Source organism: Centroberyx affinis, unplaced genomic scaffold (assembly GCF_046629955.1).
Source record: "Centroberyx affinis isolate AG114_WGS23_722 - 3 ecotype Tasmania unplaced genomic scaffold, CSIRO-AGI_Caff_v1 ptg002845l_1, whole genome shotgun sequence".
Taxonomy (NCBI): Eukaryota; Metazoa; Chordata; class Actinopteri; order Beryciformes; family Berycidae; genus Centroberyx; species Centroberyx affinis.
The window spans coordinates 28,173-45,914 of record NW_027280985.1 but is presented as its reverse complement, the minus strand read 5'-3'; the positions used below and the strand labels follow the sequence as shown (position 1 = coordinate 45,914).

Here is a 17,742-nt window from a genome sequence, read left to right as displayed (position 1 = left end):
CCCAGTCAGTTCTGTGCGCAGGCCATTCACTCCCGCGGCGCGTTCTGCCGCCACACCAGTGAAGGAGGGATGGAGGGATCCCAGCGGGTTTTAGAGGGAAACAGGAGGAGGATGGTAGTGGATGTCCGGTTGGAGAACAAGGGAGAGAACGCCTACGGTGCTCGCCTCAATATCACCTACACACCCAATCTACGCTTCTCCAGCCTCATAGTCAAGGTGTGGCACAGTGTGACGTCTCCCAGTGCAACATTTTCAGTAGCTCAGGTGGCCTCTGTTTAGTCATTTTGGTATCATCATGGTTCATGTGGTTTGTGATAATAACAGAATTTCTCAAATGGTGTTTTCCATATAAATAACATCTAAAATGTGTGAAGAGTTGTAGATTTAACCAACAGATGAAATGATTGTGTTAAATAAGTGTGTTATTGTTCTCAATCTAGGACAACTCTGACATCAAGATAGAGTGTTACAGTGAGGACAAACTGAGGAATGAGAAGAACTGCAATGTCAGCGCACCCTTTATGAGGGCCAAAACTCAGGTGAGATACCACACCAGTGCATACAGTGTGTAAATACAACATTTCATCATAACAAAGTAATTGGATCTGTACTCCTATATTTGTTTATCATGTCCCAAGTTGTTAACCAAGTTGCTTGCTATGAGACAAATCACCTAAAAAAACATCTAGCCTTAAGCCAACTTATTTAACTTCTGGTGGTTTATGTTTTGCAGCTGTATTCATTTGAAAAAATAAAAATCCAATCAATAATATTGTATTCATAGATTTTCAGGTTGTATTTTGTGACTTTTTAAGCTCAAAAAGAGCGTATGGTTTAGGTGAGAATTAGTAACAATACATATTCTGGAGACAGGATCAGTTTCCAAATGTGCCGATGATTTCTGTGTTCATCCAACTGAAATTAATACAGATTCAAGAGTTAATCTTTCCAACGATGCTGAATACATACATGTTGGAGCTTCATAATGATCCTGAAATAAGATGAAGATCAGTTTAATATCAAATATCAAAATCTGGCTTGATATTTTTGGGGGTACATGTCAGAATAATCCCATAACCCACACTGGGCCGCGACTCATGGGTTGAGAAACATTGAAATGGACCATATTGGACCACAGGGGCCTAAAACACATGCTACAGGCTTCAGTAGACCATGACAGACCACAATGGTTAATGTTAAGAACCACAAGCCAACCAGGGAAGCTCAGTTTATTTCTGGTTTGTGAGATTCCCCCATTTTCAGTTTGAGGTTAAAATCTGCAGTCATGAATAGAATGTCAACACTAAACCATACCTCCTACTGTGTTTAGCCTACAAACTAATGCAACTATGGAGCCATCTACAATCTAAACATAAGCATTACTGAATCTAACGTTTAACCCTTTCTTAGCATTCTTGTAGCTTCCTAGCATTCTTGTAGCTTTTTATTATTACACATCAGTTTTAAGAGCTTTCATAGGCTTATAAAGCAAAGACAAATAACACATAACGGTATAATGCACATAACACAACGGTATAATGGTGAAACAACAGTATTTACAGTTCTGTGTGTAGCATTTGGCCCACAAAGAGCACAGTATGATGGGGAAACTTGATTATTTTTTCTAGTTTTCCAGACCATTTACTTTACTCTATGTCTCTTTAATGCTCTTAAACCTGAAGGCCTCAAAGTTTATGTTACGATCCTAGCAGGAAGCGCAAAATTAAATCTGTTCATTATAATCAAAAACTAGGATAGTGATAAGAAATTTCAGAATGAGTAGCCTATTCAGTATATGCTTTTATTACTTAGCCACACATCAATTAAGAGGGCTGTATATTCACAAGGAGCGGATTCATGTACTACAGTATATGCACTATAGTGCCACGTAAGAGCTTTTTATTGAGAGTATAGTGCTGGCATTGAAGTTTGTGGAGAGAGATGGTTGGAGTGACATAAAAGAAAATCACTGTGCCTCCAGTGGATTGTGCTGCCTATACAGAGCGGCATTGAGAGTTTCCTAGTGGTTTACATTATTGTAAACCACTAGGAAACTCTCACGCTGGACGCTTCATTTCAAACTAGGGACATTTATCCGTAGCTTGGAGCTTCAGGTGAGACCGGGTGAAACCTACATGTAGAAACGTAAGAGTTACTCTGTCATCTGTTACTGATTCCCACATTCAATTCTGTCATTTTGCCCACTTACCTCGCTTTTCCACAAGCTTGTAATGTCAACAATATTTATGAGACCCTCCATTTTGCAGTGTATTTTACAGCATAGCATCAAGTTTTATTTTTAAGAGGGCGATGTTTGAATTAACTGTGATAGGGATGACATTGATGGTACTTGGTTCTGTGCAATTAAAAGCTCTGCTATTAAACAGTGAGCAGATTATGTGTACCCACTATCCCACCGATGTCTCAACAAATAAACTGCCATTATAGTTACGCAACCAACGAGAAGACCACTGAGAGAGATTATGGGAATGAAGTAATGTAGGTGATTGAAAGTTTTCATGTGAATATGCACACAGGCACATTCCAAAAAAATGATCCAATGCCATGAATCCCAAATACATCCTGTCCCACAAGCTAACCACGTCATTATCACAAACAACTGTCATCTCCTTGACAACAAAAAAGATCACTGCATCTCACTCTATCGCTCCCGAACAACTGAACCGACTGGACCCGGGTCACCCTTTAAAACTCACAGAATGATTCATACGCAGTCATTCAGTTTGAATGGTAGCCAGAGCCACAAGGCTGATCTGCTCTGGTCGAGGGCCTCTTAAAAAATGTGGCACAGAGTTAAACAAGACTCATTGTACAACGGCGCAACTGCCAAACCAGCCCAAACTGCTGTGTTGCTCAAGGAAAGCTGTTTAAAGTAGCCAGTTATCACTCTTGTTTCTACTTTTCTGGTTTCTTTCGACCTGTGTAAAACTAGCATTTAAACTTTAACAGTGTTGCAGCAATATTGCCTTAAGTGTGAGATCTGAAAAAACAACAGAGCTGGTAGAAATACACAAATTCCGTGCTCATGTATAAGTGCAAATACTCATCTAAAAATATACTGAAATATAAAAGTTGAAGTACCATTTCAAATTTCCTTTATTCAAGTCAACGTATAAAAGTACATGGTCTTAAATTTACTTAAAGTATAAAAGTAAAAGTAGTCCTCTAAAAAAGGCATTTCTAATGTACTAAACTGGTTCTCTGTTGAGCGTTACTCTGAATCACAGATGAGAAAGTGTCTGCACCTCAAATCACTAACGTTAATTCTAGCGCAGCTGAATTCACTAACGTTAATTCTCTGCTCTCTTGTTGCTTCTCTCTCTGTCCCTTTCCCTACTATTTGGTGTCGCTTTGGTGTACAAGCAGCCAATCACATTTGACAGAGAGTATAACGAGTCTGTTTTGAAAATATAGTGACTAGAAAGTATAGATTTTTCTTTTGAAATGTAGTGAGTAAAAGTGAAAAGCCTTAAGTGAAAGAAAAACTCGAGTGAAGTACAGATACTTGAAAATCGCACTTAAGTACAGTAACAAAGTATTTTTACTTTGTTACTTTCCACTTCTGAAAAACAATATTTTGTGGATGTGTTGGTGGTGACACATTTGTTCATAGTTATGGTGGGGGGTAAGTAAGAGACGAGGAACAGTACAAACCAATGCATTCAAGTCATGCCAGTTTTAACCTCTGTTCAACTGTTGACTGTCAATGTGGCTTCGGGGGGAAAAACTACATCGGACCAAATGAGGAAGAAGTTGTTCAGGCGCTGTCTGAATTTCCATGTTCAGTCATGCCGGCGCAAGAATCTCTTCTAGCCACTGACACGGACGTCCTCCAAATACATACCACTTGCGTGTGTGCATATGTGTGTGTGTGAGCGTGCATGTGTGTGTGTGTTTTTCATCAAACCATCATTCCAAAGGAACTTCACATAGATTCACCCAATTTTGTGAAAGCAGACAGAAAAAAGATGAGCCCTCCTTTTGCGATGCATTCATAACAAAACAGAGCAGGGGGTCATTTTCCACAACGAGGACATGATTATATGCTAAGAGGTCACCATTTATGTGCATATCATATCTGTGTTCTGTCAGAGATGAGTGAGTCTATATGGGGAGGGAAGCTACAGTAAACCTCGTTAGGCATTCCTCTCCGGCCAGATGGCATCCATCAGGACTTCATTACGGCACGGAGGACTGTAAACAATGCTCTGCTCTGCTTTGTTTGCTTTCTCTCCTGTCTGCTGCCAATCAGTCCTCCCTCTCTTCTCTGTCCTCGTCTCCCTATATGTGACCTGTAGCTTTACTGCCCGCCTCTTTCCTGCAGACATCCATTCTTCCTCTGGTTTTGTTTAGGATTCCTCCATCCCTTTCCCTTTTGGAGCAGTACTTTTCGGCTCTTTTGTTTCTCCACTTTTCATCCATCTATTGTAGTTTTTACTTCTTCTATATCTCTACTCTTCATCCATCTATTTTACTTTTTGCCTCTTCTGTTTCTCCACTTTTCATTCATCTATTTTATTCCACTTGTAATATTGTAACCCCCTCCCCTCCACACACACACACACATATGCCTAGGGTTAGGCAATATGTTGACAGTCACCTGAGCATCTAGAGCCTATTAAGTCAAACTAAATCACTGAAACCGCTATCACACAATCACTGGAAGGAGTTCACACAAGGTCCAATGTGCACTGAATCTATGCACATGACTCTTAGTGGTAATTGTGTGTGCATGTGTGTTTTTAAGGCAAGGTCCTCACTAAGGGGAAATTCCCTGGCTTTCTTTAAGCAGCACCAACTGTGCAGCAAGTAGCCCGGGGTCGAGGCCAGGGGCTTACGGCAGGTTATTGCAGGCTTTCCTCCTTAATCCATAATGCAGCAGGACCCTTACTGCTGGGAGCCCAAAATAGAGGATGCATGGCAAGTAGAATCAAGAGAAGATTCTGATCTGTGTTTCAGTGTTCATGGGATAAAGATGTGATGATGTGATGATGACAAACTGGTCAGAAACTCAGAGGAAGCATCGATTTAAGACTTCTAGCTACTGTGGAAAGGATTCCATGTGTAGATATGATTATCTTGGGCTCATGGATGAATGAATCACTCTCCTAAGCTTTCTTTCTCCTCTGTGCAGGTATCATTTCGTCTGGAGTTTGAGTTCAGCCGTTCTGTGTTCCTAGAGCATGTACGGGTCATCCTGGAGGCCAGCAGGTGTGAACGACTAACCTTATTCAACCCTTATCTGTATGTTAAAGGGGTCTACATCCAAATATATTTCTGTTAATGAAATCCTGTACACAAGTACAAGTAGCCTCCCTTTGCCTTGATGGAAAGGGAAAGGCTTTGGAAAGAAATTCATCCATAGACATCAACTTCACTATTTATATTTGTCTAAAAAACTAATTTCAAGCATTTAAGCATAAGCCTTTAGAAAAAAAAATGGCTTTAAGATAATGAAAAACATATTACATTCAATCAGGCGTGTCCAAACCTTTGGCTGGTTGTGTATTACACAAGATCTTGACATTGGCCTCAACTCTCTATTTTACATCAACAAAGATGTCCATCAAATAACAGATAAGTACTTATTTCACCACACATCAAGTGGCAAATCCAAATATTTCACTTGGCTTCTCTATCTGTTTGTCAGTTTGATAAGGTCAAATCGCTCAGATTTTTTTAATATCTTGTATGTCTCCTTCTCTCAACAGCGACGGAGAGGAGATGAGCTCATCTGATAATTTCAATGACATCTATTACTCACTGAAATATGAGGCTGACCTTCTCTTCACTAGGTTTGTCATTTTCTCGATATCCTATCAAACTATGCACTTCGCTGCACTCTAGCTCTTGTGCTGATTTTGGAAGCAATGAACTCAGCAACATAAGTAGCTGGAGCTGAGTGTTTTAATGGCATCTGGAAAATGATGAAACATATCAGGGATGGAAAATAAGTTGCAGATAGCCAGCATGGAGGTTTTGGGATTATGTGCTTTGCAACATATTCTTTAAAGCCCACTGTAAATGTTACATAATCACGTTTATTACTTTTGTTTATGCTTATTCTTTACTTCTAAAGGGATTCCAATCCGACTCGGTATGAGATCAAATCAGAACTGTCACTAGAGGAGCCTGGAGTTATTGGCCCTCCATTCAACTTCACTTTCCAGGTGAGATCCAATTGCATCACCACCATGACTGTAATTTACTGTGCAGGAAAACATTGCTCGGAAACATTCTATGCAATTTTCCCTTCTTGTTGTCTCTCAGATCCAGAACCTTGGCTTCTTTCCAGTAAAGGATCTGCAGCTGAACATTGAAATCCCAGAAATGACAAAAAATGGGAACCAACTCCTGCAGATATCAGACTTCTATATTGACCAGGTGAGAGCAGAGCCTCAAGAGAAATAAAGACTATTCGAAGCAACTCAATCTCAGTAACTTTGGAGGGATATTTTTACACACATATTTCAGCTCAACACAAACTTAAAACTTAACTTTAAAGTAGCCACCCTTTGCCTTGATGGAAAGGCAAAGGCTTTGGAAAGAAATTCATACATAGGCATCAACTTCACTGTTTATATTTGTCTAAGAAACAAATTTCAAGCATTTAAGCATAAGCCTTTAGACCAAAATGGCTTTAAGAGAATGAAAAACATAGTACATTAATTCAGGTGTGTCCAAACTTTTGACTGGTAGTGTACTTAGCAATGCTCGGCTTTAATTTAGTGCCAATTAACCTCCTCTTCCTGGGCTACTATTTCACTCTTGCTCTGCAATAGGTTGACGAAACTAACAGTGTAAGACCCTAACAGGTATTTCCTCTCCTGTCACCCCTCAGAGAGACGGGACCCACTGTATTCCCCCTCAGCATGTGGCTCAGAGCAGAGCATCACCTGAAGACCTGTCACGCTTCTCCCGCCTGGTAAATCACCAACCCAAACCACACTCATTCCCACAGTACTTTTTTATATGTATCTACAATAACTTTCCCCCCCCCCATTGCCAATGTCTGGTGTCTTTATACAGAACCGATCCAACACCCTAACTCTGCCAATCCAATGCACTGTCAACTTGGCCTCCTACAGAGAAGTTGCTGTCAGAATCACTGGGGCGCTACGAATAGACACCCTACACGCAGTGAGTATAGCACGCACAAAAACACTATGGCCACGCATTGCACATTCCAAATATGTTATTCTGTCTCGACTCTATAGCGATGACAGCTTTTTAGTTTTTCAAATGTGTGATGTGTTAGTGGAAAGTGACTGTGTTTTGATTTCTTAACCAGCTGAAGTTCAAAATCCTGGAGCTCGTAACCAGTGCATCAGTGGAGCTCCCCTCCTCCAGCCCCATGTTTCTACATGAAGAAAAGCCTGTCAGACATGTGAGTCAACGAGAGCCAACGCTATAAATTCTGTCCTGCGTTTGACCAGAGTCAGATCTGAGTCACTAATAGCATCATAACTGGATCAAATTTAGCTTCCCTCTGATCACTGGTCATGCGTGAATAACTTGACAAAGGTTGCATCTGATTTGGTTAGAATCTAAGTATTCAGATCAGTACACTGTATGTAACATGTAACAATTTATATAAAACTGACTGAGAACATATTTTACAGCTGTGACTATTTTGGAAGACATAGCTATGGTTTCTGCTACAGTTGAGCAGGGCATCACTCAAGTGAAGCAGTGTAGAGTCACACAGTGAAGGTTGGTACTCCAGCACACGTGCTGTGTGGTGCTCAGGGACCGAAAGGACCAGCAGCACTACATGTAAAAGTGTGGTCTAATACTCTAATATTTGCTGCCATCTATTGGCCAGAATGTACAACCATATTTCATTCCCTGCTTTTTGTTGGGGTTTGTAGGTAAAAATTACCCATTTCTTTCAGCTGATGTAGGATCTAATCATATTATAAATGTAAACTTGTGTTGAATGGACATCAAACTTAAAATAGCATAATTGGATGGCTGTTGCAATTCATTAATCCAGAGTGAGAATCCAGAGTAATCCAGAGTTTCAGAGTGAACTCTGAAAGTCAGAAGGATCTGTTCCTTTGTTTTAGTCTACATTTGTCAAGTAGAATTAAACTAGTAAAAGCTGTGATCTTTGCAAATATTCAATGCACGTATCAGTGTGAGCTCATGAGCTGAATGTGTTCAGCTCAGTTCATCTCAAGCATCACTGGATGTCTATTTTTTTGGTGACTCCAGCCAGAATCCTGTCTGATAGTTTACCAATGGTGTAAAACATTCTTATGTTAGTGAGATTCTTTAACATAGACTCAGCAAGCAAGCTACTATATGAATAACTCTTCAGCTTGACATTAATGCACTCACAACAACAAATGACTGGACTTTATACATGATCCAATGACTACATTAACAAATTTTCCAGCCCCACTGTTTAGTGCTCTTGCTTCTGAATGCTATGCCTGTGTCATCTTCAGTGTTTGTAATCGATACAGACTTTTATTCAAATGGACTAGCATATTCAAATAAATTCTATTTTCATTTTTGTACAAGATGAACCAATGTGCGCTGCATTACTACACCATACAATAACTGACAGAGTTCAGTGTGGCACTGAAAAAGGAATGAGATTTTGTGCTTGAATGATGTTTCCAAATATCTTCTCATCTCGTCCCACAGATAATCTTGGAGATCAGGAAGGAGGGAGATTACAGAATCTCTATCTGGATTATCATAGGTAGTACTTTGGGCGGACTCCTACTGTTAGCCCTGCTCAGTCTCGCTCTATGGAAGGTAAGGATGACTTAACCCTCTGGACACCTAATGAACCAAATCATGCACAATTATTAGTCATTAGAAATTAAGATATTTAATTATGATAGGTGATTAAAATAAAACTGATGTTCCTGTTGAGACTGTCACAGATTGGCCCTGTCTCAGTACTCCTTCTCAGCATATTATATTATTACCAAACCAATCATGCTCTCTTACAATGATAAAAGTTGCTATTTATGCCTAAACACTACAGCAGCTAAAGCAGTGCTCCAGTGAGTTAGACTGCCACCCTATGGTAGAGGATGAAACTGCACTGTATATACAGCTACAAAGCAAAGCCATAAAACAAAAATATTTAGAAAATATTCTAACAATTGCTTGAAGGTGGATGTATTTTACCATTAAAATGCTATAGCTGAGGCCAGTTTATTTTGTATTAGTACACATTTGTCCCATAGGAAGAAATGGGAGGGAAGATTTCATATGTGAAGTCCTACTAAAATACTGTAAACTTCCAGAAAGAAAGAATGAAATGGAACAGTTACTCAGGATGATTCTCTTCTATGGGCATATTTTGTAGTTGGAGAACTACTATACTATATACTATACAACACAACTATAAGTAGAAGCAACAAGGTCAGTCCAACAGTCCTCAAAGGCATTCATTGTCAACACAGCAGCTATTGACAGAAATAGACTATCCATCTTGAGGACATAAATAGCTAAAAGATCATAAATAGTCTTGCTTTTCTCAGGGGCCAAGCTTTAGGATAAAGCTGTTCATATTCACAAATAGCTATCGGTCTGACGTGTCACATAGAAATAACACACTAACATACTTTTCCCTCTTAAGGCTATGACTGCCCTGGAAAGCACAGTCTTATTTGTTAAATCCTTCTTGTCTAATTTGTCTCTGTGTCTGATCTGTCTCTTTGCCCAGCTGGGCTTTTTTCAGAGGCAGAAGAGGAGAGATGAGGATGAGCAGGAGGCGAACGGGAAAGTGGCCGAAGAACGGTAACGCAGGCTAAGGGCCCCCGCAAGACTCCTTTTCCACAGGGGACCCAACACTCAGGGACCGTCCCAACTCCCCCATCCCCCCCTCCCTCCGCTCCCCGAACACCACAGCGGCACCGTACGGACAGCTCCGCAACAACCGCTGCAGCAAGACCTGCTCAGTGCACTGGATCTGTCCCGCGCCGCGACCCCTGACCCCCATGAGTCAGCACTGTCACACTCACCCAGCGTTCCTGCACTGTCACGACTCTAGGGCCCTCATTGTCCGTGCAGTCCATTGCTCTAGATGTTGTCCCTTCACAAACCTTGGAGCTCTCCTTTCCGGGGCTAAAGGCTGGAGCTTTGGTGCTTTTTTCTGGCCACATGAAAGAAGGATAGAGCATTTCAGGCCAGAATTTGCCCTTGAGGAAAGCGTTAGCCAATTACTTTTTGTGTCTCTTCCTGATGAGTATTTATTTAACTCTTATGGTTAATTTTAAAATACATGAAAAACCTCAAGGGTGACGTGCCACCCAAATGCTACCACAAATGTAAAGTTATTATACTGTATATTGCTAAAGAATTCGAGTTTTAAAAGAAGATGTTATCTGCAACAAGTTCAGTTGACTTGCAAAGTAATTTATGAAGAAACAAAACTGAACTGAAGTCACCAGAGCACAAAGAGGATTCGTAATTTTTTCACTCCGCAAAGACTTTTCTTGAGCTTTTGCTTCAGGGGAACTTGTACAGAGAATTAGTATTAAGTTCCTCTAAACATGCATCCTCTTTTTTTTGAGTTTATTCCTTGTCCTTTAATATTTTCACCCTGGGAAGTATGCAGGATGGTTTTTAAACATTTGATGCACTTTTATTTTGTAGAAAAATTAACTTGAATTTTGTAAATAGTCAAGTACCTTTTTATACCTTATCAAATATAATATTGGTTTTCAGTATTTTCCACACAGTGTATGGCATTACTTTGTAACTTTAGCATGAAGGCAAATGAAAACGAGTCAGCTTTGGGTTACTAAACCTGTTGTGAGATGACGGTTGCCTGTCTTTCAACATGCTTTGCATCAAAACAAATAGCCTTTGTTAAAGGGTATGCATAAAATTCTGCTTTGCCCACAAAGTCCACCTATTCTTTATGTGCTGTTGAGGCAATTTGATCAGGATTTCAACAAAATAGCAGATTGTGAAGAATTGTACCCAGATGATAATCAGATGCATAAAGATCAAACCGGTAATGTACATTGCTTACTGTATGTCAGCATTTTGTTTGCTGAAATCCCTTCTGGTGTTACCAATGAATGTCAGTGTCATATCTAATGAGGTGTGAAGAGCTGTAATACGCCTAGAATAAAACATCTAATGTGTATGTCTATGAATGTGAGCCTCTTTAATGAATACCAGAGGAATATCAACTGTCAAACAGTCCAAGTGGCAGAGTGACATGTATATAAATAGAGAGAGAGAATAAAATCATTACATGAGCGAGGCAACAGAGGAGATCCATATCTGTGAGCTCTAATCCGTCTTGTAAGCATCATCTTTCTCCTGCCACTGTCAAAGCAAAAAGGAAGCCTGAGGCAGCAAGACTGCTCTCCCAATCCTGTCAATTCACTAGAGAGGGAGAGAGAGAGAGAGAGAGAGAGAGAGAGAGAGAGAGAGAGAGAGAGAGAGAGAGAGACAGAGAGAGAGAGAGAGAGAGAGAGAGGGAGAGAGAGAGATGGTTAAGGAAAGATCATTCAGTTCACAGGTTTAACTCATGCCACAATTCCACCTCTTTACAGAAATGTACTTGCTCTGCTAAATAAAATCCAAATATTCTCCTTGACAAGAAAAAGTTTCAGAACAGTTTCTGTATTACACTTCATAAACCATTAAGGGGCACTGTGTTTCTTCTTGAGACATTTCTCTCATAGAAATATCAATAGGCTGTTTGATTTGGCCTCATACTGTACATTGATTATCATCGCTCCTAGCATGAATCACTATTAACATAATGAACATCTGTAAATAGCCCACGATTAAATAAACTTTACTGGGAAAGAAGTTTTGAGAGAACAAAAAAAAAGTGAAAATAAGTTGCCGATGCACCCTGTTTTAAGATTAGATTTTGTTCTTGTAAAATGATCAGAGCATCTCAATATCGGAGCTTCATTATACAAACTGTAACTGAACAATACGCCGTTTCAAGCCAAATGTTGGAAAATAATTACAATGATGGATTTTCTACTCGAGTTCTTCCCTAATTTAAACCTCATTGCATACTTTTCACCATCACAAAAAGGGACTTGCTTCAAGGCACAGATGTAACTGATTATCCATTTTGAAAAGTTAACATCTGGCAAACAAAGCCATTGGGTATCTACTGTAGCTTGGTAATGGCTTTGTTCAGGCTACATGACTGTCAATAACATCAATTCAAATCAACTGAGTATCAATGCAAGCGTTAGTTAATGTTGTTCTCCAAGTCAAAAGAGGATACAGGCTCCCATGCGGTCTTGCGGTCTTTGTGCAGAAGGTTGGTGGTTCGATCCCCTCCACTGACACCAGCTGGCCGTCTGCCACCGACAGAGATAAGGCGGAAGTTTATTGATCCCTGAGGGAAAATTAGATTGGTGCAGCTTGAAAAGAAATAAGATTCAGAAAGGAAAGAACATTTTTTAAAACAAGCAAACAAACAGAATAGAAAATAAGCAATAAGAAACAGTAGGACTAAAAAACTATACAGTAGGACTAAAAAACTATAACTACTAAAAGCAATAAAAGATAATATAAACAGGCGGGGTTATGCATACTGTATGCTGCCAACAATTTCAACACATGTGCCTGTAAGTGTGAGAAACGTGAGAAAGAGTATGGATTACTTACTGTACATGCATGGGTTTACAGGTGTTACTTATAGCATTGATTGCTACTTAGATGTGGATTACTAGATATGAAATGTAAATAAATATAAGTTGAAGACATAATAGTGATAAATATGATGAATCAATATCAAAATAAAAGGAGATCGAGGAAATTCTGCTCATTTGTCAGTCACCACTGTCAAAGCATAATCAAACCTTATAACTGAAGGAACAATTCAGATACTGAGTGGGTTGCCAAAAGCCAGCTGTACAACAACTGATTAGGATTGCTAGTACTGTATTATTACCGACTACATTTGCTTTAACAATTCCTTCTTATATCTCTGGCCAGGTTACTGTAAAAAAAATCTCTGACACTATGACCGCAACGTCAAGAGTCTAGAAGAGCAAAGACTTTCCATGGCTAATCAGTGAGGACCTCAGGACAGGTAATGATTATGACTGACATTTCACCCAGAGTGCTGCTCATTTCCTTCCAGATGAGCTCCCTGGACCGCACAGAAAAGATAATTTCTCCATGCAATCACCTTTTTTAAGTCTCCTCGAGCCATAATGTGGTGGTGAAGTGTTATACTGCATGTTCTTTCAATTTGTGGTAATATATATACATATATATATATATATATATATATATATATATACACACACATATATACATATATACATATATATACATGCCATATTATATATGGCATCAAATTATAATAATAAGGAGAAGAACTATATTTACACTGCACTTTTAAAGCAGAGAACACACAATGTTCCCTAAACATGGATGAAGCATGAACATAAGGTATGGTAGTATAAAAAAAACAATGTAAAACCGAAATCATTAAAGATTAAAGGAGGGTAAAAGGAGGATAAAGGGATAAAATAAACTCAGAGTTGATAGGAAGCCATCATATCACAAAAGGCCATTATCATTATTATCATTATTATTTAATTAAAAGCAGAATTATACCCACCTGAAACCGAAATCTAACTTTTGCAATGTTCCTAAATTGTTACAAAACGTAACATTTTAGTTTGTTGGTCAAGGTTTAAACCTGGATCAAAGATGACTCCTAAAGGCATCATGCAGGCATGATGTTTCTGAATGAAACAGCTAATAGATAGCTGAATTTGCATTCAAGGTCAATAATGAGGACTTCAGTTTAATTTTGAGTTTGAATTGTGTCTCCAAATACCTTCTTACCTCGTCCAACAGATAATCATGGAGGTCAAGGAGGATTACAGAATCCCTATCTGGATCTGCATGACTCGACTGCACGACTGTTAGCCAATACTCACTTTAGCTTTGTCGAAGGTAATGATGGCCTCCTGACAAGTATTTACATTAAGGATAATCCTCCTCTGTCACATAAATCTCATTATGCTGTTCACAAAGCAATCATGATTTTATGCCATGATAAAAGTTGTATTAAAGTATGTCATAGCTTTATACAGTGCCTTTACTGCAGCCAGATGGCACAGTGTGTCAGTGTTAGTTAGAGCAGTGGTTCTCAACATGGGGTCCGGGGACCACCAGGGGTCCTTGAGGGCATTCCAGGGGGTCCCCAGCAAATTGATGAATTGTTAAACTTCATTATTTGGTCATTTTAGAATGACAATTTTGATCATAGTTTCACTGTTATCTCTCTACCTACAGTACAGATAGTCATGGAATTCTGGACAAAATCATATCTGACAATAAAAATATTCTCAGATTTGGGTCCGAGAGACAAAATCTCATCAAATGAGGGTCCGTGGCCCTAATGTGGACTAAATGAGGGGTCCTTGATATGAAAAAGGCTGAGAACCACTGAGTTAGAGGATGTAGCACTGAACTGCAAATAGGGTAAAACGCTTTAGTCCAAATCTGATGGAGTGACACAATTACCTAGACTTCATTTTCTTACCTAATTTTCTAAACCTTCAGTTATAGAGTTTATAAGAATAGTGGACAGTACATCCTCCTCCTCTATTATATAGTGGCATAAGTGGCGATGGATGGAGACATCAATAATAGACAGTGTAGCATGAGATTAGAATCAAACCCATCTAAATTAGTTGTATACAGTAGCTATGTGATAGCACATATCACATATTAGCAGAGCAAGCCACCAGAACATCTCTTAACTTTCATCTTAAATGAAGGTGTGACTGTAGATAATGATTGAAATTCACACTGTGTAGAATGTTACACAGTGAACACCATCTGAAGGAATTCAAGTCTTGAAACGTGGCAAAAATCTAAAGGACAAACCTGTCCATTCACAAGATGTCGTCCCCAACCTAACCCATCTCAAACCTTATCACCTTATATTCCAAATGGGAACTTTAAATATGGGGAATGTGCTAAATTCAATAGTAAAACAAAACAAAACTGGTTTAACCATCCACAGACAGGAAAAATATACAAAAGGGATTAGCTCATGCAATACAAAGGGATCTCCCTTTGTATTGACATGTCCTCTCCTCACACTGACATGTCCTTGTGGTAAAGCTTATGTAGGAAAAACATCAAGGGAACATAAACAGAAAATTGTGCAACACAAAAGTACAATCAGACTCAATCTTTTATGGAGAGTAACCATCCAGTTACTTATGTAAGATATATTGAAATTGAAAAGGTGATATTATCAAAAAAGAGGGGGTGATTTAGATATATTCCCATCTGGGAACATTGGGCCTCATTCACCAACTGTTCTTAAGAAGAAATTTCTTCTTAAAACCCACTTACGCAGTTTTCACGAAGATTCTGACATTCACCAATGTTTTCTTATTTGGGATTTGTTCTTAGGTAAGAACAGAATCTACGCACACTCAAGAGCACACTTACGCACATTTGAGTGCTGACATGTTTGTGCAAAATAAGTGGTTATTGCATTTCCTTCAATTCTACAGTTGTATAATATTATAGGATTTAAATTACAATAATATTTGTATAATTTATAATATTTTTTAATAATTATTTTCATTATTTTACAAAGTATTATGGTCTTTTAAAATAAATAAACACTACACTAACACTTCAATTAATATCAATTATGTTAATTGGGATCCCATGCATCTTTTTTTTCTGTTATTTTATATCCACTACTGACGCTACTAAATATGACAGCTCGTTTGGTGTTCACTTCCTGCAGCAGTACCTCCACTTCAGAACTATTGATGTTTTTTTTTATGTTTGGAGTCTGGTGCTCCACCCTCTTTAGACTTTTGTTTGGGCATTCTTGACTTCTCTCAACTTTTCTTTTCAATTTCTGTGTGTGATTTCTGTGTGCCCACGGTCTGCAGTCTCATGCCCTTTTATGGGGATTGGCAGGGCGTTTACCTATGCTAATTAGGATCACCTGGCATGCGCTTTCAATTTACGAGGACAATGGGATTCATCATTATAAGAACACAGGTGCGATCAATTCTGCGGTTTAAGAACATGTCATGAATCTGACGTAGACTTTTCTTAGGACCTTTCCCAAGAACAAATTTAAGAAAAAACTTGCTGAATGAGGCCCATTGAGTCCCCGAGTGTTGACTGTGGAGTTTGATTTAAGACTATTTCAGTAAAATGAACTGAATGAATGGCTATTCATGTTGAACTGATATGAAGATATGTTGTCAAGCAGAAAAGAGTGATGTTTCCAGATAAGGAAATTGATATTGCATTTGTATGGTACTGCATGTGTAAATATTTATTACAATTAAAAATTAGATTGTGAATGTACTGTACATTTTGTAAAATTTGCAGCCTATTGTGAAAGCCACATGACTTTAGACCAATCTATGGAACTATTTAAAGAAGTGATAACGTTCCTATGACCCACCCTGATGAAGGCCATGTAGCCGAAAACGTTTGGTGAATATAACACAGAGCAGAAAATGGAGAAAAATGGAGTTGTGTGACTTGAAGTCCTTCAGATATAATTGCAGACCTAGATCTGCCACAGTTCTGCACCTCGCTGGGTGTGCGTTCTCTTTCTTTATTTCATTATAGTGTGAACACCACAAAATGGACGGATGGCAGTAATTTATGCTGACCTCCACTAATCTCACACATATAATACTGTTAGATTCATACTATAAAGTCCCTTTTACCATCACCTCATTCATCACCCAGTCAATTCTTGTAAAGAGGTAAAGACCTGCTGTAATATCAGTTAATGGATAGTATGAATTAACATTAGGGATCAGATAAGACCTAGTATCAAATTGCCATCATGGATAATTCCACATACTGTGAGTTGAACCAGATAGTTGATCAGGTGAAGTAAAAGACATTAGCCATTTTGTGTCATCACCTACCAGACCTTCAACCTTAGTTAACAGAGTTTCCTACCAGCTGACCTTAAAATTTCTCCTAAATGCTGATTATTATTGGTGAGCAACAGGGATGGGACAATATATTGAAATTTAATATATCGCAATACAAAAATGTGACAATAGGTATCGGTTTTATTCTGCTGTAGTAAATCACAAATGAGACGGCTTGCCCATCACAATTTCACAGGCTCTCCATCAAAATTATATTATTTGCATTTTGTAATCATATTTTTAAATTGTTGTTTACAGTCTAGCAAGCCAATAGAGATGCGTGGCCAGAAATAAACAAAACTCTGCACAGTCAGACTTTGTCAATGAGCTCTTATTTATCACATTTTATCGTGGTTGTATTAAATTGTCAAGCCCATATGGCATATTGAATTGTATCGTGAGATAAACATATCGTCCCATCCATAGTGAGCAATGATGTGGATGGTCCATATTGTACCACCGGTATGGATTGCCCTTATCAGTGACAGATCCCCAACACATTATCATTATCGCTTTAGGGAAAGGCTACAATTTCATATACATGTTGCGACAATGTCACTTCAACACCATGGGTAGTGCACAATAAACACTAAAACAAAGAGGCATCTTGTTACACAAGGGGAGGGAGGGGGACCAGAGGACGAGCAGCTCATCAGCTCACACTCCTGGCAGCAGTCCCAGCTCATCAGCCACAGCAGGGTTTTCAGCAGCAGCAGCCGGCAGACAGGTGACTGTCTCGGCCCCCTGGGTCTCCTCCCCTCTATGTTTACCTTGTTACAGCCAGGAATGGCATCCACTGTCACCTTCT

General features: G+C 39.0%; 1 protein-coding gene across 1 annotated transcript in view; it reads left to right on the top strand.

The window, feature by feature from the left end:
* itga11a (integrin, alpha 11a) overlaps positions 1 to 11,266 on the top strand; it is a 45,969-nt gene extending 34,703 nt beyond the window's left edge. The window contains exons 20-30 of the mRNA XM_071536234.1: positions 6 to 216; positions 441 to 539; positions 5,156 to 5,232; positions 5,733 to 5,816; positions 6,101 to 6,191; positions 6,292 to 6,405; positions 6,863 to 6,946; positions 7,051 to 7,161; positions 7,313 to 7,408; positions 8,677 to 8,790; positions 9,713 to 11,266. Coding sequence (XP_071392335.1) covers positions 6 to 216; positions 441 to 539; positions 5,156 to 5,232; positions 5,733 to 5,816; positions 6,101 to 6,191; positions 6,292 to 6,405; positions 6,863 to 6,946; positions 7,051 to 7,161; positions 7,313 to 7,408; positions 8,677 to 8,790; positions 9,713 to 9,790 — 1,159 coding nt within the window. The 3' untranslated portion in view covers positions 9,791 to 11,266. The remainder of the gene's footprint in view (positions 1 to 5; positions 217 to 440; positions 540 to 5,155; positions 5,233 to 5,732; positions 5,817 to 6,100; positions 6,192 to 6,291; positions 6,406 to 6,862; positions 6,947 to 7,050; positions 7,162 to 7,312; positions 7,409 to 8,676; positions 8,791 to 9,712) is intronic.
* Positions 11,267 to 17,742: the final 6,476 nt, after the last annotated feature.